This window comes from Salvia hispanica, chromosome 2 (genome assembly GCF_023119035.1).
Source record: "Salvia hispanica cultivar TCC Black 2014 chromosome 2, UniMelb_Shisp_WGS_1.0, whole genome shotgun sequence".
Classification (NCBI taxonomy): domain Eukaryota; kingdom Viridiplantae; phylum Streptophyta; class Magnoliopsida; order Lamiales; family Lamiaceae; genus Salvia; species Salvia hispanica.
This window is the reverse complement of record NC_062966.1, coordinates 38,406,030-38,430,561: the sequence shown is the minus strand read 5'-3', so window position 1 is coordinate 38,430,561 and position 24,532 is coordinate 38,406,030. Positions and strand designations below refer to the sequence as shown.

Sequence of the window (24,532 nt, the reverse complement as noted above, 5' to 3'; positions counted from 1 at the left end):
TCCGTCCCGGATAATTCGGGTCACTTTGACCGGGCACGGGTTTTAAGAATTGTAATGAAAAGTGAGTTGAAAAAGTTAGTGAAATGTGGGTCCTACCTTTATATATTAGTTTTATAATAAAATATGAGTAGGAATGAGTTAGTGGAATATGGGGTCCACTATCAAAAATGGTAAAAGTGAAGTGGGACAAATTATGTGGGACGGACTGAAATGGAAAACTGAGACGAATTATCTGGGACGGAGGGAGTATATGTGTAACAATGAAATTTTTTTATGCGCTTTGTAATGATATTTTATACGTATAATTATGTGAAGATCGCGTCTCAACACCACTGATTCATTGCAACGTTTCAATTCAATCAATCTGAGCGTTGCTATTTCTCCAACTTCTAAAGGGATCTCTTTCAATTCTCTTAAACAAGAAAGACAGAGATCCCGAAGAAGTGGAAAGTGGGAGCTCTCTAACACTGTCCAGTTTTCCAGATCACGGCATCCATACAACGTTAGTGACTTGAGCCTCGGGAATTGGCCTTCAACTGTTTCCCACTCGCGTGTTCCAAACCGACCCCCATACAACGAGAGCTGGCGAAGAAGCGGTAACGAACCTATCGTTTGCAGAATGTCTTCCAACTCAAAATTACTTGGTAGAAAGAGAGTCAACTTCTTAAGGGAGCGCGGGAAGCTCATCTTCTTCAACAGACACTCCCCATCGTCGAAGGAGAGGACCCACAGCGTCAAGGATTCCAGTTCACTAAGACATTGAAGATAGCTGACATAGTTCACTCTGTCAAGTAGTTTCACATCATATTTCATATCCAATTTCTTGATATTGCGGATTCTTTTAACAACATCTTCACTCAAGTTGAAATTATTCACTCCCTTGATCATCTCTAGATTCTCCATGATAGTAACATCTTTGTCGATGCTCGGAGGATCTGGGAGATGCAATTTCCCTTGTAAGAAGTCGACATGTCTAAGGTTATGCATCTTCCAAATTTCAACCGGTGCGAAAAAATCCTTACTACAATTTATGATAAGTGTGTGTAGATTCCAAAGCAGATTGATTGAAGGAATCACGCACTCCCAATTAGCTCTAAAAGCCAGGTATCGTGAGTTCACCGAATGAAACACACTTTCCGGGGAATAAGCGCAGCCTCTCTGTCCGTCTGTTGTATCATATGCATATAGTGTCCTCAACAATCTAGAATTTCGCAATTCTGAGATTTCATTGTCAACACATACATAAGAACGAACATGTGACATAGATTCAAAGGCTTCAAGGATATTTTCCTTTGAAGTGCTTCTCGGAATAACAAAGCGTTGTTGGCTATTTTCTCGTGGAGGACTATGTTCCTTCAAGTCATAAAAAAACCTATGTTCTCGAGCTTCTTTCAAAGATAGATCTCTTAGTAAATCATGAATTTTGCAGTATTTTGAATTCCCAAGTATCCCCAAGTTATGAACTACCATAATAAGATTTCTATCAACTAGCTCCTTTAAGTACTCTTTGGCAATAGTTGTTAAGCTTTTATTGTCTACTGGTTTAAGAAATCCTTCAGAAATCCATAGCTTGACGATTGTTGAAGCTCTAATTGCACGGTCTTCCTCAAACACTCCCATATACAGAAAACAAGGCTTTAAATAGACAGGCAAATGATTATAACTCAATTTCAATATTCTCAAGCAATAATCACCATTCTCCGAATTCACTATTGAGCTAAAGTTTTTCTCAATGTGGTCCCAGTATCCTAGTGTAAGTTCGGATTTAGCCATTAGACCCCCTACCACAATAATAGCCAAAGGAAGTCCATTACACTTTTCCACAATTTTCTTTCCAATACTCTCGAGTTTAGTAGGAAAACTTTGTGCCCCAAACACAGTGTTGGAGAACAAAGTCCAACTACTAACCTCGTCTAGAAATCTCATCTTAACTAGGTTATTGGAATCAGTCAAGCATGAAGCCAAGTTTGACATCCTAGTTGTTACTATTATCCGACTCCCATTATTATTTTCAGGAAAGAAAAACTTCATCTTGTCCCATACCTCTATACTCCACATATCATCCATAACAACAAAATATCTCCTACCCGCTAAATATTTATATAGTATTTCCCCCAAGTCATCTTCACTCGCATTGCTCAACTCCCCTCTTGCTTTCGAGAGAACTTGCCTAAGAGTTTCTACCATATTATAATCTTGCGAAATGGTAGCCCACACGCAAATATCAAAGCGCTCTTTAATAAGCGGGTGTTCAAACGCACCTTTGGCAAGAGTAGTTTTACCTATGCCACCCATCCCTACGATAGGGATGACTTGGCGTCCGGCACGTCCTCCCTCGAGCCTATCCAGGAGCTCAACCAACACGTCGTCAAACCCTACCATGACATGGTTCTTCTTCTCAATGGGATCGATCCTTAAACCAACACCATCACCATCAGAAGCCACTTCCTTGTCCTTCATTATCACAGTAACCTCTTTCTTGATCAATTCCATTTCCTCTATCACTCTATGCATATTTTGATAGAAGTGGAAGCAACTGACTTGTTCATCACCAGAGAGCTGGATTGTGTCAACAATATAGGACTCGATCACATCTTCAGCCGCATGAGCTGCATCTACAATACGCATTTCCAGTGGATCTGCTTCGTTGCTGCATGCAAAAGGAGAGTTATAGCTCTCGAGAAATTCCTGCAAAAACACAAGTTTTTCGGTGAGAGATTCAAGTTGTTGTTTATCAAGAGAAATAGGAGGGGATGGATGAGTTTCAATATCATCAATGATTTTCATAAGAGAAACCACAGCTTCATAAGCCGCCATGATTATGAATGCTCAGAAACTAAATATAGTGTCAGTGTGAATGAAAATGATATAAAAAAAATACAAAAAAATATAAAAAGATCAATGTTATATTGTGATATGCTACGACTTTTCAATTCACGAGTGGGGCCAACTATCTTAGCAGCCATAACATCCCATGCTTATTTCAATTCACGAATGATAATTTCATAAACTACTTATTACTACTCCATTTTGATAGTGGGGCCTATACATATTTAGACAACACAGGAATTTATATGGAAGGGAGGAGGCCACGAATGCTATAATTTTATTCTTCATAAGAGTGGTTGCAAGGTTGAGAAAAATTTGACATGATATATCACCTAATTGGATGATTAGGCCAAATTGTTGATCACGAGCATCAAAAGTCCACATTTTAAATCATTAATAGTAATGGACAACTGAAGAGTGTTAGTACTCCCTTCGTCTGAATTAAGTTGGTATAAAAATTTTAGATACGGTAATTAAAAAATATTCACATGGAAAATATTCTAATAAATAAATAAACAATCTGGAAGTCAAGCACTCAACATTTATTTAAAAAAAAGTTAATTCAAAACAGAAAAAAATTATGGAACTAATGGACCGGAATGGGCTTTGTTGGGCCTAGGAGAAGAAGATGGATACAAGCCCACAACCTCTTATATAGAGGGAGTAGCGAGTACTTTGTATTGAGATGACCAACTTATTATAGTATTTGGTAATTATACTTATGCTATGAAAGTATTGGGTGTTGATTTTTAAATGTAGATACTCCAATCTGTTTGGGTTTGATTGGGAGTTTCATAAAAAACGATTCATTTTTAATAAATACTCCATGCATCCAATTATATATCACCAACTTGGATTTGGCCCATGGTGGTGTACCTCCTTCAGTCCTTTGCACAAATACAGTATTCATTATAGATTTATAGGTGTGTAGGATAATATTACAAAAGTTTTATAGTGATTAAATATTTTTCATGCAGATTAAATATAAGGGCATTTGTACTAATAGTACTCCCTCCGTCCCACAAAGATTGTCCCATTTTTCCATTTTCATCCGTCCCACAAAGTTTGTTCCATTTCACTTTTACTATTTTTGGTAGTGGACCTCATATTCCACTAACTCATTCATACTCACATTTTATTATAAAACTAATACTTTAAAAGTAGGACCCACATTCCACCAACTTTTTCAACTCACTTTTCATTACATTTCTTAAAACCGTGCCGGGTCAAAGTGGGACTATCTTTGTGGGACGGAGGGAGTATTTCTTTAGCAATTTTTTTTGTCTTGTAAGTCTATATTTGGGACACTGTTAGAAAAGATGGCCAAATATGACTATATACTAAAACTGAAGAGATAAAGGGCACCAAATTCATTTTAGTTATAAGACAATTGAGAAAATTATCAAAGTTATGATATACTTAATTGACTAGTATTTTATAAATTTATAATATTTTAATATGAAGTTTTTCCTAAATTAGTAGAACTCCGTATAACATAATTTATTAGTATTAAATATGAGCAAAAATGACTCTCAATAGCAGTAAGATATGCAAAAGATTATTGAGCTGAATCCAAAAGCAAAAGCAAAAGAGAAATTCAAATAGTGAGAAAAGCAAAAGATAAATTAAAGAGAAAGGGAAAGAACAAGAGAAAGAGAAAACAAAAGACAAATACAAACTTTTAGAAAAGCAAAAGACAGAGATAATAAAAAAGGAGATAATCTTATTGAATTAATTAGTTGTGAAGTTTTGTACTACTACGATTCTTCTATTCCATTTTGCAAAGATTAAATGTATATATTTACAACTCTAATTAATTGTCTTTTGATATACTCGCTCTGTCCCAGTTAAGATGGCCGATTTCATTTTTCGAAATTGTTTTGAAAAAATCATAATTAAACTACTTAATAGCCTTTAATATTATAATTTTACTCTCCATAATCCTAACCACTAAATTAGAATATTTACATGATCAACACAAAATTCTTTGTCGCGCTTTACAATTTGATTGATATAATTGATACTCCATCAGTCCCCGAAAATATGAACTATTTTCTTTTTCGTCCGCCCCTGAAAAATATGAATTGGTGAGACTCATTCTTTATTAACAATAATTTAAAAACTTTTTCTTTATATCTCTTTTTTACTTTTCCAATTATATATTAAAACCCGTGTCAAACCAAATGTTCATAATATTCATTCTCTGCTGGACGGAGGGAGTAGAATTTTTACTCACCAAGTCTTACTACTGTCATAGTATTCCTCTTTTTCAACAAAAAAGAAGATTGAGTGATTACACAAAATAGACAAAGACAAAGTGCCAAAGAAAGAGGGAGAGATTCTTTGAGTGATGTGACAGTGGAGTGAAATGATTCGTAGTAATGATACGATATTCTTTGCTGTGGTTGGAAGTTTTGTTTGATTTTATTGTCGGTTTGAGGTAAATGTTGGCTATAAAATGTTTTGAGAGATGGGATAGCATGTCTTATTATTTCCAAAACTAGTTACTACTACAAAAAAAACACATATAATGAGTGAGAAAGAAAAAAAGATAGAGGTGGAGGAGGAGGAGGAGAAGGAGAAGGAGATGCTTGATCATTGGAGCCACGAGCATCCACTTACTCTGGTGGATACTATTGGACGCGACATATGTTATGGTTGCGGCCGGTCGTTCAGTACCGGAGAGCAAGCTTATGGGTGCAGCGTCACAGGATGCAAGTATTCGAGGCTAATACACGAAGAATGTGCAGCGACAATGAGAGAGATACGACATCCATTGCACACTCAACACATACTCAGCCAACGCCACCATCCAGAATTAATGATGTGCGTTATCTGCGAAAATATTATTTATAGCATTGGTTACAAATGTACAAGCTCGAGGTGTGGATACCAGGTGCACCTGAGATGCGCGCAGGGCAAGGGCGTGATGGATGCAGCAACCAATGCTGATGCTGATGAGCAAAGGCACACCATCATACATCATCATCCAAGTCATCCTGACCATGAATTGAAGTTGTTGAGGAGAAGGTTTCTCTTCAAGTGCGATGCTTGCGGCACCACACGCAAGGATAGTTCCTATATATGCACCAAAGATGCTTGCCAATATTTGATCCATCAAAAATGTGCTTCATTGCCTCAGAACTTGGAAAGGGAAGACCATCATCACTCTCTTTCTCTCTCTTTTCAGGTCCCACCAGAATATATCATATTTAACTACAAATGTGATGTATGCAGCGAAGTTTTGCGGCTCAAATATTGGATATATCATTGTCAAATATGTAGGTTTATTGTCCACATCAAATGTGCCTTCAACAAGCCGCCTCCTCGCATTCCTGAGTATGATTTTTTTTTACATCATACATTCTCATTACTTTTATATACACTACCCCTGCTAAATTATTATTGTTGTACTATTATGCAAGTGCATCCATCGGGAAAGACATAGTCCGTCTTCCAACGAATGAGGTGGTCGAGGAACTAATTACACCGTTTGTGATGAGACAAAGAGGAGGAGAAACATTGATACCACCCATCATCATCCCTGCTGCTGCTGCTGCTGAGTTGATGAAGGTGAAATATGAGTTCCTTCATCACCAACATCAACTCACTTTACTCTCATCTGGCGATCCAAGCCAACAACAAAAAGAAGAAAACGAGGAGAATTATGGAGTGAGATCAGAATTGATATGTGATGGGTGCATCACTCCTATATCATCATCATCATCATCATCATCATCATCATACTACTACTACTATATGAGTTGCAGTGAATGCAAATACAATCTTCACATTGCTTGTTTTCACTTGCCACCTAACGTCCCGTCTCTTCCAATCCACCACCAGAAATACCCGCTAGTCCTCCAATCTTTGGACAAACATCAACCTTGGGAGATCCAATATTGCAGTGTCTGTGAGTATCGTATGAATGGGCTGTTTTACACTAGTGGCTTCAAAGTAGATATCAAGTGCGCCTGTATGCCGGATACCATACTTCACGCAGCTCACCCGCATCATCTCCTCAAGCACGTGGCTCAGGATGAACTACGCAAAGATATCAACTGGTGGAGCTTGACGTGTGCTGCTGGTTGTGGCGAAGACATAATCTATTATGATTGTTACAGGTGCTGCAACAGCTCATGTGATTTCATTGTGCACCTTAGATGCACTTTGTTGCCGGCATCAGTCACCAGCCGTAGATGGGACGAGTACCACCCACTGCTGTTGATGTATGATGCCACTCTTAACCGTCCTGGCGATTTCTACTGCGATCAATGTGAAAAACCAATGAATCCCAAGAGTTGGATGTATCACTGCCGCGCCTGCGATCTATCCTTCCATCCACATTGCTTTCAAACTATATCCGGCGCGTATAGAAACATGAAGTTGGGGCAGGAATATGTGATCAATGACGCAGTTCATCCACACCCTCTCAGCTTTCAACTTCTCACCACAAAGCGCCGCTGCGACATTTGTCGATATAATCAATATGAACGCCAAGGATTTTACTGTGCACTATGCAACTTCTTCATTTGTTACAATTTATGCGGGGCATACATGGTCCTAGAAGGCAAGTTGAAGGCAGCTGATTTAGAGAAATTATCTATTTTAGATCATTAGTTCGTTCATTATATTGTGCTGTGTTATGTTTAATTCAATAAAAGTATTAGTACTATAGTTCTATTTGTTTTACATTAAATGTGAATGTGAATGATTTTACTATATAGAGAATGCGAGTTCAAAGTAGATATGAAGTGGCTTGTATGCCGGATACCATACTTCATCCCGCTCACCCGCGACGTCTCCTCAAGCATGTGACTCAGTTGGATCTACTCAGAGATATCATGAAGTCAGTTTGAATGAGATGTTTCCTGTTTTTGAATAGTTATGTCTATGCTATATGTTGGGTTACAAATCCATCCCACATCGGATGAGTGATGGAAGTTGGAAGGTGTATATAATTTTTGTCCAACCCCAATTAGTTTGAGGTCTTTTGGGAGTGACCCAAAAACAAATCCGTACGGGCTTGACCAAAGCGGACAATATCAAACTAATGTAGCAGTCGACAATCCTAACACTATATGTGTTACTACTACTTTTGCCCCTTTTTAAGTGAAATGTTTCTTTCGTAATAGAATTCAAGAAAGTAGTGTCTAGTAATTTAATAACACCACCTATTGTTCAAGAAAGTCACATGGAAAATATTCTAATAAATAAATAAACAACCTGGAAGCCAAGTACTCAACATTTAATTCGAAAGAAGTGAAAAACATTAAAAAATAAAAAAATAAAAATAAAAATATGGAAGTAATGGGCCTTAGTAATTTAATAACACCACCTATTGTTCAAGAAAGTCACGTGGAAAATATTCTACTCCCTCCGTCCCGGCTAAGATGACACATTGCTTAGCCGGCACGGGGTTTTAGGAATTATTGGTTAAAGTGTTTAATTGGAGAGAGAGAATGTGGGTGTAAGTATAATAGGAGTGAGAAAAAGTGGTTGAGTGTATTAATTGGAGAGAGAAAGTTAAAAAATAAGGAAATGTGTCATCTTAGTTGGGACAAACTAAAAAGGAAAATGTGTCATCTTAAGCGGGACGGGGGAGTAATAAATAACTAAACAATCTGGAAGCCAAGTACTCAACATATATTTATTTCGAAAGAAGTGAAAAACATTAAAAAAATAATAATAAATAAATAAATATATGGAAGTAATGGACCGGAATGGGCTTTGTTGGGCCTAGGAGAAGAAGATGGATACAAGCCCACAACCTCTTATATAGAGGGAGTAGCGAGTACTTTGTATTGAGATGACCAACTTATTATAGTATTTGGTAATTATACTTATGCTATGAAAGTATTGGGTGTTGATTTTTAAATGTAGATACTCCAATCTGTTTGGGTTTGATTGGGAGTTTCATAAAAAACGATTCATTTTTAATAAATACTCCATGCATCCAATTATATATCACCAACTTGGATTTGGCCCATGGTGGTGTACCTCCTTCAGTCCTTTGCACAAATACAGTATTCATTATAGATTTATAGGTGTGTAGGATAATATTACAAAAGTTTTATAGTGATTAAATATTAAAAATGTCCAAATACGATTGTATACTAAAAATGAAGAGATAAAAACAATTGAGAAAATTATCAAAGATTATAAAATTTATTAGTATAAAATATAAGCAATAAGGACTTTCAATAGCATTAAGACATGCAAAAGATTATTGAGCAGCGCTGAATCTAAAAGCAAAACAGAAGCAAAAGAGAAATTCAAATCGTGAGAAAAGCTAAAGATAAATTAAAGAGAAAGAGAAAGAGAAAACTAAAGAGAAATACAAACTTTTATAAAAGCAAAAGACAAAGAGATAAAGGAGAATATTAAGTTATATTAATTAGTTGTGAAGTTTTGTACTACTATGATTCTTCTGTTCCATTTAGCAACGATTAAATGTATATATTTAATGTTATTTACCACTCTAATTAATTGTATTTTGATATATTAAGCTACTTAATAGCCTTTAATTATTATAATTTCACTCTCCATTACTCTATTCAATCCAAACGACCAAACCACTAAACTAGAATATTTACTTGATCAACACAAAACTCTCTGTCGCGCTTTACAATTGGATTGATATAATTGACACTCCTCCCTCCTCGAAAAATATGAACATTTTTTTTCATCCATCCCTGAAAAATATAAATCTTTTAAAGCGAGATTCATTCTCTACTAACAATGCCTTAAAAACTTTTTGTTTCTATCTCTCTTATTTTCCAAATTATGCATTAAAACTTGTATCGAACCACATGTTCATATTCTTTGGAGATGAAGGGAGTAGAAGTTTTACTCACCAAGTCTTAATTACTGTCTTAGTATTCCTCTTTTTCCACAAAAAAGAAGATTGAGTGATTACACGAAAAAGAAAAAGAAAAAGACAAAATGCTAAAGAAAGAGGGGGAGATTCTTTGACTGATGTGACAGTAAAGTGATACTCCCTCCATCCCCGATTAAGAGTCACACTTGCATTTCTACACTCGTTTTGTAAAATTGACAATAAATAGTTAAAGTGGAAAAATGGTAAATTAAGAGAGAGAATAATGTAAAGAAGACTCTTCTCTACCTTATTCTCTCTCTTACTTTACCATTTTTTTACTTTAACTATTTATTATCATTTTTACAAAACGAGTGCAGAAATGCAAGTGCGACTCTTAATCGGGCACGGAGGGAGTACAATATTCTTTGCTGTGGTAGGAAGTTTTGTTTGATTTTATTGTCGGTTTGAGGTAAATGTTGGCTATAAAATGTTGAGAGATGGGATAGCATGTTATATGTCATATTATTTCCAACATTAGTTACTACTTACTACTACAAACAAAACACATATAATGAGTGAGATAGAAAAAAAGAGAGAGATGGAGGATGAGGAGAAGGAGATGATTGATCATTGGAGCCACGAGCATCCACTTACTCTGGTGGATACTACTGGAAGAGATAGATGTTATGGTTGTGAACGTTCATTTGGTAGCGGAGAGCAAGCTTATGGGTGCAGCATCCCGGGATGCAAGTATTCGAGGCTATTGCATGAAGAGTGTGCAGCGACGCTGAGAGAGATACGACATCCATTGCACACTCAACACATACTCAGCCAATGCCACCGTCGAGAATTATATACGTGCCTTATCTGCAATCTGTTTATTTTTAGCATTGGCTACAAATGTACAAGCTCGGGATGTGGATACCAGGTGCACCTTCTGTGCGCGCACGACAAGGGCGTGGTCGATGCAAATCACCCCGAGCATGAATTGATGCTGTGGAGGAGAAGATGTTCCTTCAAGTGTGATGCTTGCGGCATCACAAGCAGGGATAGTTCCTATATATGCACCAAAGATGCTTGCCTGTATTGGATCCATGAGAGATGTGCTTCATTGCCTCAAAGCTTGAAAAGGGAAGACCATCATCACTCTCTGTCTCTCTCTTCAATCATCCCACAAGAATATTTCAAATTTGGCTACAAATGTGATGTGTGCAGCAAAACTTTGCGCTTCAAATATTGGATATATCATTGTCAAATATGTAGGTTTATTGTCCACATCAAATGTGCCTTCAACAAGCCGCCTCCTCGCGAGTATGATTTATTTTTACATCATTCATGTCGTTACTTTTATATACAGTAGTAGTACTAAATTTTTATTGTTTTACTATTATGCAAGTGCATCCATCGGGAAAGAAATAGTCCGTATTCCAACGAATGAGGTGGCCGAGGAACTGATTACACCTTTTGTGACGAGACAAAGAGGAGGAGAAGTAGGAACATTGATACCACCCATCATCCCTGCCGCTGCTGTTTTTGATGAGTTGGTGAATATGAAATATAAGTTCCTTCATCACCAACATCAGCTCACTTTAGTCTCATCCACAGCTCAACACCCTCAAATCCTTGGAGAAGAAGAAAACGAGGAGAATTATGGAGTGAGGTCGGAGTTGATATGTGATGCTTGCATCACTCCTATATCATCATACTACTATATGAGTTGCAGTGAATGCAAATACCTTCTTCACGTGGCTTGCTTTCACTTGCCACCTCAACTCCCCTCACTTCCATTCCACCAACATGATGATCACCAGTTTGTCCTCTGTTCTTGCGACAAACATTAACTTTGGATGTGGAAAGAGTGCAGTGTGTGTGGGTTTCGTACGAATGGGCTGTTTTACACTTGTACAAAGTGCGACTTCGTAGTTGATATCAAGTGCTCTTGTATGCCGAATACCATACATCACACAGCTCACCCGCAACATCTCCTCAAGCATGTGACCAAGTCGGATCTACAAAGAGATGTCAACTCATGGCGCTTGACGTGTGCTGCTGCTTGTCCCGACACCATAACCTATCTTGATTGTTACAAGTGCAGCAACAGCTCATGTGATTTCATTGTGCACCTTAGATGCACTGTGCTGCCGGCATCTGTCAGCAGCCGTAGATGGGACGAGCACCACCAGCTGCTGTTGACGTATGATGCCACTCTCAACCGTCCAGGCGATTTCTACTGCGATCAATGTGAAACACAAATGAATCCCAGGAGTTGGATGTATCACTGCCGCCCCTGCGATCTATCCTTCCATCCACGATGCTTTCCAACTACATCCGGCTACTATAGAAACTGCAAGTTTGGGCAGGAATATGTGATCAAGGACGCAATTCATCCACACCCTCTCATCTTTCAACTTCTCACCACAAAACGCCACTGCGACATTTGTCATTACACAGTTAATGAACTGGAAGGATTTTACTGTGCATTATGCAACTTCTTCATTTGTCGCGGATACAGCTGTGGGTATAACATGATAGCAAAAGGGGACTTGAAGGCAGTTGATTTAGAAAAATTATCTGTTTTAGATCATTAGTCCGTTCACTACGTTGTGTTGTGTTATGTTTAATTCAATAAAAGTTCTACTATTTGTTTTACATTTAATATCAATGTGAAGGATTTTACTATGCAGAGAGTGCTACTTCAAAGTAGATATCAAGTGCGTATGTAAATATGTAATATTTCTTTTCATTCAAGAAAGTAATGTTTAGTTAATACTCCCTTCGTCCCAGATAATTCGACTCAGTATTCTATTTCGAACCGTCCCACGTAATTTGTCTCACTTCACTTTTACCAGTTTTGGTAGTGGACCCTATATTCCAACTCATTTCTACTCACATTTTATTATAGTTAGTTGGGCCTGAAGCCAACAACTTATTCTATTAGTTATGAACTCGAAATGGGCTAACTTATATCTATGTGTGATATATAAAATTTTATCATTATTTTTGCTAGTACAAATATTTTTAATATTGTTTTATAAGGATAAAAAAATTATTATTACTATTTCATACTCTCTCCGTCCAAAAAAAATAGGGCAATTGGTGTATGGCACGGGTTTTAATGTAGAATGGTAAAGTAAGAGAGAAGGGAAAAAAGTAAGAGAGAATGAGAAAAAGTAAGTGAGAAGTAGTGTTAGTGGAATGATGTGTAGGGTGATTATTTATTGAAAATTTTCCATAAATGAATGTGCTCTATTTTTTGTGGACGGCAAAAAATGGTAAATGTGCCCTATTTTTTGTGGACGGAGGGAGTATTTTGTATCTCACGTAAAATAGAGAATTATATTTGGACATTTCTAATTATATGATATCATAAAAACAAGGGTATGTCTCAATCTTGCCATAATTTTAACTTTAATCATGTTTATATAACTCATCAATTTATCAAGTCATGCCACTGTTATTTACTACTACTATACAAATTTATATAATTTAATTTTTATCAAACAACAATGAAAAATCTTATCTCTGCATAGATTGACATGACACTCGTATTTCCTATGTTGTTTTACGTATTTTCTCATATCTACTTTCTTATCAAACGGGCGAGTTAACTCCATCTAAACACAAATGACATAATCTATTAAATAAAATGCAAAGAAAGCCTTTTGCATAAATTTGTCAATTTAACCTAATATTTGTAGACTAAAATTAGTTTTCTCTCAAGATCACTAATTCACTCCCAAATTAAAATTTGTAACTATCAATTTAACCCATGCTTTCATTTCATTCCCCAATCTCAACTCTCATAAACCCTATTCCCAAATTTGATGAATTCATCTTGATTCCCCCAGAATTGGAAACCTTGTTAAATCAATTCACAAATACTTTTATCTAAGTATTTCCTTTTAATCAATCCTTTATTTAAGGTGATTGCTATCATGAAGCAGGATTGATGAAGTAATGTTGCTGAGAATACATGGTAAATGATGCACAACCCCATGTGGTTCAACTCTCTTAATACATGGAAAAGAAACGATAAAGAAAGCACGGAACGGAACTTATAACCATGCTCAACACAATCAAAGGACTTTAAAACAAGTAAAATAACATAACTAACCTTACGCGTAGTAGTTGAGGAGACGCGTCAACATGGTTGATGGGCCTTAAATGGTTCAAGGTTCAGCTGTCTCGAACGAGGCTTGTGTTGGTGGGCCTGGACTTCTTAAGGTTCAGGCGGCTGAACTGCCCTGCAACTGTTTCCCAACACTTGTTGGCTAAACTTGAAGTTGAGCAATCTTAGAGTCAGCTTCTTGAGCGAATGAGGGAAGTTAAGGCTCTGTCCATCCATCCTTGATATAACGAATTCCAACAACTCGAGTTTATGTAAAGAGAAAAGATTCTCAAGACGCACCGTCTCGTCGAATTCTTTGTAGTACACTCCCAATTTCTTGATATTGGGAATTCTCTTAACCACATCTTCGCTGCACTTGAAGTTTGTTATCTTCTTCAGCGTGTGCAAGTTTCGTAAGACAACACCACCACCATCATCGTCGTCATCAGCAGAGCATGGCCAACAGGAGGTTCGGGGAGATAGACATATTTGAACTGAACGTGCCTGATATGAGGTATGCACCAAATCTCAGCTGGCACGAAAAATTCCATGGCACCTTCGACGATCAAAATCTCAAGATTCCAAAATCGCTGCGTTAAAGGAAATACGATTTTTCCTCCCTCATACACACGCCAGCAACGAGCCGAAGATTAACTGACTGAAGCACAGTTGCTTGATAAATGAAAAGCTTAGTAGATTGAATGATCCTTAGCAATCTTAATCAACGCAATGGTGGACTTATGTAATGACCCCAAATCAGTGAACGGGCTTGTGGCATTGACTGCAGGGCATGCATAGCTTCCTCCATTGATATGGTCGGAGCAACAATGCAGAGTCGTGTGTTTGTTTCGCCTTTTCCATCCACAATACCGTAAAACCTCTCCTTTCGTGCTTCTCTCAAGCAGAAGTCTCAACAAATCGTGCATTTTACAATCCTTGATGCCTCCAATACTCCATATCTTGTGACTTAAAACAAGGTTTCTACCAGCAAGCTCTTTTACATACATTTTTCCCACCTCTTTAGAGGTTTTTGTTGGGTTACAAACCCATCCCACGTTAGATGATGGAGGGAAGTTGGAAGGTGTATATAATTCCTGTCCTACCCCAATTAGTTTGAGGCCTTTTGGGAGTGACCCAAAAACAAATTTGTGCGGGCTTGACCCAAAGTGGATAATATCAAACTAATGTTGCAGTCGACGATCCTAACAAGTGGTATCAAAGCCCAGGATGACCCAAGGGCCAGGGCTGGAACGACCCATGTTCGTGTCGACTGCGTTCCCTATGTGGTCTCAGTTTGAGGGGAGGTTTGTTGGGGTACAAACTCATCCCACATCGGATGAATGTGGGAAGTTGGAAGGTGTATATAATGCCTGTCCAACCCCTTGTTGGGGTACAAACCCATCCCACATCGGCGGATGAGTGAGGGAAGTTGGAAGGTGTATATAATTCCTGCCCAACCCCAATCAGTTTCAGACCTTTTGGGAGTGACCCAAAAATAAATCCGTGCGGACTTGACCCAAAACGGACAATATTAAACCCATTCCAGGTCCGTGCAGGCTTGACCCAAAGCGGACAATATCAAACCCATCCCAGGAGACGATCCTAACAGTTTTCCCACTTTCCGGTTTTATAAATCCTTCTGCAATCCATAACCTAACAATCCTCGAGGCATGAATCACCTCATCTTCGGAGAAGATTCCCATAGAGAAAACATGGTTTCACATGAACTAGCAATTGCTTATAGCTCAGGTGTAAAATTTTCAAGCAACGCTCGTCATCCTCTAAGTTCACAATTGGACTTAAGTTTTTCTCTAATTATTCCCAAAATTCACTCGTATGTTCAGACTTGGCCAGAAGTCCTCCAATCACAACAATTGGTAAAGGAAGTCCCTTACAACTTTTTGCAATCTTTTTCCCGATTTCTTCAAGATGAAGAGGGAAACTTTCCTCTCCGAACGCAGTTTTGGAAAGAAGGTCCCAACTATGAGCCTCATCCAAAAGCTCCATCTCAAGACTACTACTTTTACTCGACAAGTCAGATGCCAAATTTGATAGCCTAGTTGTTACGACTACTCTACTACCATTTTTATTGTTCGGAAAATAAACCCTAACTCTGTCCCATGTATTTTCTACCAAAAAGATGTTTATACAACTTTTCTCCTAATTCACCCTCGACTTAGTTGGGACGGAGGGTAGTAATTATGACAACACCACTACCATTTTTCCAACAATGTTGGCTCTTTTGATGTTACTTTTTAACAATAACAATCGTATCTATCTCTAATTTATATCACTGATCATCCTCTTATTATTTCTATCATGCAGATTAACTTCTCGCTCACAACACATCATCTTTGATCCGATGCTCCACAGTGCCTAATTTATTATTTTTGGCTTTTTCTGCAATTTCCACACTATCGATTTCTTTTAAAAAAACATTTTCCAGCACTGGGAAATACATTTCGATTAAATATTTCTCCACAAAAGAAATAAAAAAGTCACATGGAAAATATTCTAATAAATAAATAAATAATCTGGAAGCAAGTACTCAACATTTATTTAAAAAGAAGTTAATTAAAAACAGAAAAAAAAAATAAAAATTATGGAGCTAATGGACCGGAATGGGCTTTGTTGGGCCTAGGAGAAGAAGATGGATACAAGCCCACAAACTCTTATATAGTTGGAGTACCAAGTAGTACTTTGTATTGAATCCATAAGCAAAAGCAAAAGAGAAATTCAAATCTTGAGATAAGCAAAAGATAAATTAAAGAGAAAGAGAAAACTAAAGACAAATACAAACTTTTAGAAAAGCAAAAGACAAAGAGATAAAAGGAGATTATGTTATTGAATTAAGGCTGAATTGATTAGTTGTGAAGCTTTGTACTACACTACTACTGGTATGATTCTTCTATTCCATTTAGCAAAGATTAAATGTATATATTTAATGTTATTTACAACTCTAATTAATTTGTCTTTTGATATGCTAAACTATAATAGCCTTTAGTATTACTACCTCTGTCCCTGAAAATTTGATACAGTTTACTATTTCGGTCCGTTCCTGAAAATTTGATGCACTTCACTTTTACCATTTTTGGTAGTGGACCTCATATTCCACTAACGCATTCCTACTCACATTTTATTATAAAACTAATACTTTAAAAGTAGGACCCACATCCCACCAACTTTTTCAACTCACTTTCCATTATATTTTTTAAAACCCGTGTCGGGTCAAAGTGTAGCAAATTTTGGGGGACGGAGGTAGTATAATTTTCCTCTCCATGACTCTATTCAATCCTAACCACTAAATTAGATTATTTACTTGATCAACACATTATTTGATGTCGCGCTTTACAATCGGATTAATACATGACAGAAGTTTTACTTAGCAAGTGTTACTTACTGTCATAGTATTCCTCTTTATCAACAAAAAAGAAGATTGAGTGATTACACGAAAAAGACAAATTAAGACAAAATGTCAAAGAAAGAGGGAGAGATTGTTCGACTGATATGACAACTGAGTGATGCAATATTCTTTGCTGTGGTTGGAAGTTTTGTTTGATTTCATTGTGCTAAATGTTGGCTATAAAATGTTTTGAAAGATAGGACAGATAACATGTCATTTTATTTCCAAAACTAGTTACTCCACAAACCACATAATGAGTGAGATAGAAAAAAAGATAGAGATGGAGGAGGAGAAGGAGATGCTTGATCATTGGAGCCACGAGCATCCACTTACTCTGGTGGATACTTATGGAACCGATAGATGTTATGGCTGTGAACGGCGATTCAGTAGCGGAGAGAAAGCTTATAGGTGCAGCATCCCGGGATGCGCTTATCAGAACGTATTACACGAAGAATGTGCAGCGACGGTGAGAGAGATACGACATCCATTGCACACTCATCACATACTCAGCCAATGCCACTTACGAAGATCATATCTTTGCCGTATCTGCAAAGATAATATTCGTAGCATTGGTTACAAATGTACAAGCTCGGGATGTAGCTTCACGGTGCACCTTATGTGCGCGCACGACAAGGGCGTGATCGATGCAAATCACCCCGTGCATGAATTGAAGTTGCTGAGGAGAATATGTTCCTTCAAGTGTGATGCTTGCGGCACCACACGCAGCGGGAGTTCCTACACATGCACCACAGGTGATTGTCAGTATTGGATCCATGAGAGATGTGCTTCATTGCCTCAAACTCTCAAAAGGGAAGACCATCATCACTCTCTGTCTCTCTCTTCAATCATCCCACAAGAATATTTCAAATTTGGCTACAAATGTGATGTGTGCAGCAAAACTTTGCGACTCAAATATTGGATATATCATTGTGAAATATGCAGGTTTATTGTCCACATCAAATGTGCCTTCAACAAGCCGCCTCCTCGCGAGTATGATATTTTTTTTACATCATTCATGTCATTACTTTTATATACAGTAGCAGTACTAAATTATTGTTGTTTTACTATTATGCAAGTGCATCCATCGGGAAAGAAATAGTCCGTATTCCAACGAATGAGGTGGCCGAGGAACTGATTACACCTTTTGTGACGAGACAAAGAGGAGGAGAAGTAGGAACATTGATACCACCCATCATCCCTGCCGCTGCTGTTTTTGATGAGTTGGTGAATATGAAATATAAGTTCATTCATCACCAACATCAGCTCACTTTAGTCTCATCCACATCTCAACACCCTCAAATCCAAGGAGAAGAAGAAGACGAGGAGAATTATGGAGTGAGATCGGAATTGATGTGTGATGGGTGCATCACTCCTATATCTTCGTCGTCATCATCATCATCAAGTAGTAGCAGTAATAGTAGTAAATGTTACTACTATATGAATTGCAGCGAATGCAAATACAATCTTCACATTGCCTGCTTTCACTTGCCAGCTAACGTCCCGTGTCTTCCAATCCACCAACATGATGATCACCAGCTTGTCCTCCGATGTTGTGACAAACCTCAATCTTGGGAGGGCCAACATTGCAGTGTTTGTGAGTATAAATCTAATGGGCTGTTTTACACTTGTACAGAGTGCGAGTTCAAAGTAGATATCAAGTGCGCTTGTATGCCGGATACCATACTTCACGCAGATCACCCGCAACATCTCCTCAACTATGTGATCAAGTCGGATCTAGACAGAGATGTCTACTCATGGCACTTGACGTGTGCTGCTAGTTGTTACGGCTTCATAAGTCGTTACGATTGTTATAGGTGCAGCAACAGCTCATGTGATTTCATTGTGCACCTTAAATGCGTTGTGCTGCCGGCATCAGTCAGCAGCCGTAGATGGGACGAGCACCACCCGTTGCTGTTGACGTACGACGCCACTCTCAACCGTCCTGGCGATTTCTACTGCGATCAATGCGAAACACAAATGAATCCCAGGAGCTGGATGTATCACTGTCGCGCCTGCGATATATCCTTCCATCCCAAATGCCATAAAACTACATCCGGAATGTATAGAAACATGAAGTTGGGGCAAGAATATTATGTGAATGCTACAACCCATCCACACCCTCTCACCTTTCAACTTCTCACCACAAAACGCCGTTGCGACCTTTGTGGTGGTAATATATATGAATGTGAAGGATTTCACTGTGCATTATGCAACTTCTTCATTTGTTACTCTTTCTGCGGGAAAGACATGATCGCAAAAGGGGACTTGAAGGCAGTTGATTTAGAGAAATTATCTGTTTTAGATCATTAGTTCGTTCATTACCATGTATTCTTATGTTTGTGGTGTGCTATATTTAATTCAATAAAAGTACTACTATATGTTTTACATTAAATATGAATGTGAAGGATTTTCATTTTACTATGTAGACAGAGCTACTTCAAAGTAGATAATATCAAGTGCGCTTGTAAACATGAAATGTTTATTTTCATTCAAGAATCTGTGTTTTTTATGTATAGTTAGTTGGGCCTGAATCCCAGAACTTATTCTATAAGTTATAAACTCGAAATGGGCTAACTTATATCTATGCGTGATATATAAAAATTTTATCTTTATTTTTTAATAGTACAAATATTTTTAATATTGTTTTACAAGGATAGAAAAATCTGATTACAATTTCATATTTTGTATCTCGCACAGATTTAACTTCTAATTGTTTGATATCATAAGACAAGGGTTCGTCTCAATCTTGCCATAATTTTAACTCAACTCATGTTTATGTAACCCACTAATTATTTTAGTTAAGCCGCTGTTATTTATGACTAGTATACAAATTTATATAGTTTATTTTTTATTAAACAACAATGAAAAATCTTATCTCTGCGCAGATTGACATGAAGCAGTACATAATTCTTATCTTATTTTACATATCTTCTCATATCTCACCTTTTTAATCAGACGGGCTAAAAGAGTTAACTACATCTAAACACAAATGACATAATCTATTAAATAAAATGCAAAGAACCTTTTGCATAAATTTGTCATGATTTAACCTAATATTTGTAGACTAAAATTAATTTTCTCTGAAGATCACTAATTCACTCCCACATTAAAATTTGTGACTATCAATTTAACCCATGCTTTCATTTCATTCCCCAATCTCAACTCTCATAAACCCTATTCCCAAAATTGATGAATTCATCTTGATTCCCCAAGAATTCGAAACCTTGTTAATTCCATTCACAAATACTTTTATCTAAGCATTTCCTTTTAATCATTCCTTTATCTAAGTAATGTTGCTGAGAATACATGGTAAATGACAACCCCATGTGGTTCAACTCTCTTAATACATGGAAAAGAAACGATAAAGAAAGCACGCAACGGAACTTATAACCACGCTCAACACAATGAAAGGACTTTAAAAAAAGTAAAATAACATAACCAACCTTACGCCTAGTTGAGGAGACGCGTCGACATGGTTGATGGGCCTTGAATGGTTCAAGGCTCAGCTGTCTCGAACGAGGCTTGTGTTGGTGGGCCTGGGCTTCTTAAGCCTGTATCAACCTTATCTGTTCACACGCTTCATAGATTAGCCAAAAGTAGTATAAAATCAAATACTGAAAACAGAATCAAGTGAAATCCATTCGTACCATGGTTCAAACTTCAAATCGAATGTAGGGACTGTTCCTACACTGCTTCATTAATTCGCTGCATTCATCTGCACATTGCACTATATATTTAAGCCTTAGTAGAATTCGAATGGATACATCTCCGTATAGTTCCTGCATCTCTACTATTTTTAAAAGTGAATTGAGAGCATGAGTGTGGCCAAATACGAAGTAAATCGATCCAAGAGTCGGAATCTCTGCAACTTCTAGAGGAATCTCCTGCATGTAATACAACCTTCTAAGAACAAGCTTCTCAAGGCGCGGAAAGTGGGATCCCTCCATCTTCCATTCTACTATAGTCGACCGCGAAATCTCCAAGAACTTCAGGCGGCTGAACTGCCCTTCAACTGTTTCCCACTTCCGTTCTTCGAAACTGCCACTATCGAGCCTGAGCTTCTCAAGATGGGGCAAAACACCTATCATTCCCAACACTTGTTGGCTAAACTTGGAGTAGTGCAATCCAAGAGTCAGCTTCTTGAGCGAATGAGGGAAGTTAAGGCTCTGTCCATCCATTCTTGATACTCCCTCCGTCCCTGAAAAGTATGAACATTTTGTTTGACACGGGTTTTAATGCATAATAGGTACAGTAAGAGAGATAGAAAAAGTTTTTAAAGTATCGTTAGTGGAAAATGAGTCCCACTTCATTAAAGGTGAAAAGGTTTCCAAAATTAGAATTTTCGTACTTTTCAGGGACGGGCTAAAAAGGAAAGAGTTCATACCTTTCGGGGGCGGTTGGAATATAACGAACTTCAACGACTCGAGTTTATCTAAAGAGACTAGATTCTCGACTTGCAGCCTTTCGTCGAATTCATTGTAGTACACTCCCAATTTCTTGATATTGGGAATTCTCTTAACCACATCTTCGCTGCACTTGAAGTTTGTTATCCTCTTCAGCGAGTGCAAGTTTTGTAAGACACAACCACCATCGTCGCCATTGTCATCAGCAGCAGCGTGGCCAACAGGAGGATCGGGGAGATGGACATACTTGACCTGAATATGCCTCATATGAGGCATGCACCAAATCTCAGCTGGCAAGGAAAATTTCGAGCCGTTGCCTTTGATGATCAAAGTCTCAAGATTCCAAAATCGCTGCATTGAAGGAAATACGCTCTCCTCCTCCAGAGACACGTCAGTAACGTGCCGAAGATTAACTAACTGAAGCATTGTTTCTTGATAAACGAAAGGCTTCGTAGATTGAATGATCCTTAGCCATCTCAATCTTAGCGATGGTGGTTTTCCGTCCTGGCCCCAAATCAGAGAACGGGTTTGTGGCATGGACTGCAGGGCATGCTCAACTTCCTCCATTGATGTGGTCGGAATAACAATGCCGCGTCGCGCATTTGTTTCGTCCTCTCCATCCACAAAACTGTAAAACCTCTCCTTCCGAGCTTCTCTCAAGCAGAAGTCTCTCAACAAATCATGCATTTTGCACTCCTTGATGCCTCCAATACTCCCTATCTTGTGAACTAAAACAAGATTTCTATCTGCAAGCTCTTTCACATACATTTTCCCCACCTCTTTAGAGCTCTTCCCACTTACCGGTTTTATAAAAAATCCTTCCGCAATCCATAACCTAACAACCCTAGAGGCATGAATCACCTCGTCTTCGGAGAAGATTCCCATATAGAGAAAACATGGTTTCAAATGAACCGGCAATTGCTTATAGCTCAGTTGTAAGATTTTCAAGCAACGCTCGTCATCCTCTAAGTTCACAATTGGACTTAGGTTTTTCTCTATGTATTCCCAGAATTCGCTTGTATGTTCAGACTTGGACAGAAGTCCTCCAATCACAACAATTGATAAAGGAAGTCCCTTGCAACTTTTCGCAATCCTTTTCCCGATTTCTTCGAGATGAAGAGGGCAACTTTCCTCTGCGAACACAGTTTTAGAGAGAAGGTCCCAACTATGAGCCTCATCCAAAAGCCCCATCTCAAGACTACTACTTTTACTCGACAAATCAGATGCCAAATTTGATAGCCTAGTTGTTACGACTACTCTACTACCATTTTTATTGTTCGGAAAATAAACCCTAACTCTGTCCCATGCTTGAATATCCCACATATCATCCATTACAACCAGGTATCTTCTACCAAAAAGATGTTTATGCAACTTTTCTCCTAATTCACCCACACTTGAATGCTGATCATTACCCAATCCAAGAATCTCTGCTAGAATTTGTGTAACACTATATTCTTGAGAGATGGTAGCCCAAGCACAAGTATCAAAATGCTCTGTAATAAGACGCTCCTGATAAATAGCTCGAGCAAGAGTCGTCTTACCCGTTCCGCCCATTCCTGCAATGGGAATGATCAGTAGATCGCGGCAATCAGAAGTGAGCTTATCCATCAGTTGAATTTTGACATCTTCGACTCCCACCATGGAAGACGATCTCTTTGAATCCGAATACGTCGAGTTTTCTTGAACATGATCTAGAACTCCGAGTCCCCTTTCAATCTCCATGGCTTCTTCTTCGATCAGATTCATGTCTTGTATCACCTTGTCTAGAGCTTGATACAAGGCCTCGAAGCTCATCTCTCCGCCATCACCTGTGATCTGATCCACGATATGAGACTCGATTATGTCCTCAGCCGCATAAGCTGCATCTGCAATGCGAAGCTCCAAGGGATCGGCTTCTGTGCTGTAGCCGAGACGAGGGTTGTAGCGTCTGAGAAAATCCAGGAGGTGTGTGACTTTTTCAGTGAGGAAATGAGCTTGTTTGTGGTGGAGATTAATAGGAGGGCGAGGATGAAGACGGAGGTTATCTATGATATGCATCAGAGAAAGCAGAGCTGCATAAGCCGCCATGGTTGTAGGTGTGTTTCTTAAAGGTGGAATATGAGAGAAGAGTGTGAGTGAGAATGCTACTGAATTCTCAAAATTTGGCCATATAACTGTTAAAGATCAATTATTTTCTCTGTTCTTATCAATTCAACTCAATTATTGAAACTGTATTGTTTCTTTCATAGCTGGCATTCATTACTTTTTACAAGAAAAAGCATGACTAGTTGTCGGTATAAAAGATAAAAGGCTATACTTTAAAATCAACAGAGGAAAAAAGACAAAGGGACTAGGACAATAATATCAATCCACATATTATCATCTTCATGTACCTAAATTAAATTTCTCTAATTCCCAAGAATACAATCAATTCCAATCAAATCCATGAAATAGTTGGAGAAAAATTACACAGAAGCTATAGCATTAATATAAAACCAGCATTATGCACAGGAAGTGTTTGATGAAATCCTTGATAAGAGTAATTTTGAGTGAAAAGATAAACGAAATAGCATAAGGAATTCTACACGGAAGCTAAAAAAAGGAGGAAGTCATACCAATTGCTGAAAATAAATTGTGTTCAAAGATCCAGTCTTTGAGTCATTATATCGAACAGCTTCTGAGCATCAGCTACAACAAGACTACAGATTAGATTTGATCTCAGCTCGACGCATATTAGGACAGTTATACATGCTCTTGATGATGAGTTTCACAGGCTCAGCACATCGAGAATATGGAAAATGAAATTCTTAGTTTGAACCATGAGATTTTTTGCTTTGGAAGATTAGACTTTTTATACTGAAATTGATTCCACAAACATGGTTTCTGGTAACTGCCATTCTAATAATGACGTCGACGTGGCATCCAATGGATTCATTATAATTTCCACGTAGATTTTCTTCTTTTGCTATTTAGGTAGTTTTAATTAGGAA

The 24,532-nt window shown here is 37.9% G+C and overlaps 5 protein-coding genes across 11 annotated transcripts; 3 read left to right on the top strand and 2 right to left on the bottom strand.

Annotated features, from left to right (window-relative positions):
* Nucleotides 1–355: 355 nt before the first annotated feature.
* Nucleotides 356–2,817, bottom strand: LOC125206966 (putative late blight resistance protein homolog R1C-3). Its single transcript, XM_048106179.1, has 2 exons — nucleotides 469–2,817; nucleotides 356–412 (listed from the first exon to the last, which is right to left on the bottom strand). The coding sequence occupies exons 1-2, from the start codon at nucleotides 2,815–2,817 to the stop codon at nucleotides 356–358; spliced, it is 2,406 nt and encodes an 801-aa protein (XP_047962136.1).
* A 2,532-nt stretch (nucleotides 2,818–5,349) lies between these two features.
* Nucleotides 5,350–7,551, top strand: LOC125204581. Its single transcript, XM_048103268.1, has 2 exons — nucleotides 5,350–6,168; nucleotides 6,255–7,551. The coding sequence occupies exons 1-2, from the start codon at nucleotides 5,360–5,362 to the stop codon at nucleotides 7,447–7,449; spliced, it is 2,004 nt and encodes a 667-aa protein (XP_047959225.1). The 5' UTR covers nucleotides 5,350–5,359; the 3' UTR covers nucleotides 7,450–7,551.
* Nucleotides 7,552–10,195: 2,644 nt separating this feature from the next.
* Nucleotides 10,196–12,245, top strand: LOC125204868. Its single transcript, XM_048103624.1, has 2 exons — nucleotides 10,196–10,960; nucleotides 11,046–12,245. Exons 1-2 carry the CDS (start codon nucleotides 10,221–10,223, stop codon nucleotides 11,488–11,490), a joined length of 1,185 nt encoding a protein of 394 aa, XP_047959581.1. The 5' UTR covers nucleotides 10,196–10,220; the 3' UTR covers nucleotides 11,491–12,245.
* A 1,393-nt stretch (nucleotides 12,246–13,638) lies between these two features.
* On the bottom strand, nucleotides 13,639–24,365 carry LOC125207563 (putative late blight resistance protein homolog R1B-16). Of its 7 annotated transcripts, none has more exons than XM_048106958.1 (4): nucleotides 21,545–23,704; nucleotides 20,808–21,358; nucleotides 20,697–20,726; nucleotides 13,639–13,859 (listed from the first exon to the last, which is right to left on the bottom strand). In XM_048106958.1, exons 1-2 carry the CDS (start codon nucleotides 23,628–23,630, stop codon nucleotides 20,814–20,816), a joined length of 2,631 nt encoding a protein of 876 aa, XP_047962915.1. In that variant the 5' UTR covers nucleotides 23,631–23,704; the 3' UTR covers nucleotides 13,639–13,859; nucleotides 20,697–20,726; nucleotides 20,808–20,813. The 7 variants fall into 7 exon arrangements, with proteins under 7 accessions (XP_047962915.1, XP_047962916.1, XP_047962914.1 ...); XM_048106959.1 differs by having other exon boundaries at nucleotides 13,845–13,863; nucleotides 20,701–20,726; XM_048106957.1 differs by lacking the exon at nucleotides 13,639–13,859 and adding an exon at nucleotides 24,158–24,365 and having other exon boundaries at nucleotides 20,365–20,726; nucleotides 21,545–23,646.
* Nucleotides 18,624–19,709, top strand: LOC125207564. The gene has a single exon (XM_048106963.1). It carries the CDS (start codon nucleotides 18,829–18,831, stop codon nucleotides 19,468–19,470), a length of 642 nt encoding a protein of 213 aa, XP_047962920.1. The 5' UTR covers nucleotides 18,624–18,828; the 3' UTR covers nucleotides 19,471–19,709.
* Nucleotides 24,366–24,532: the final 167 nt, after the last annotated feature.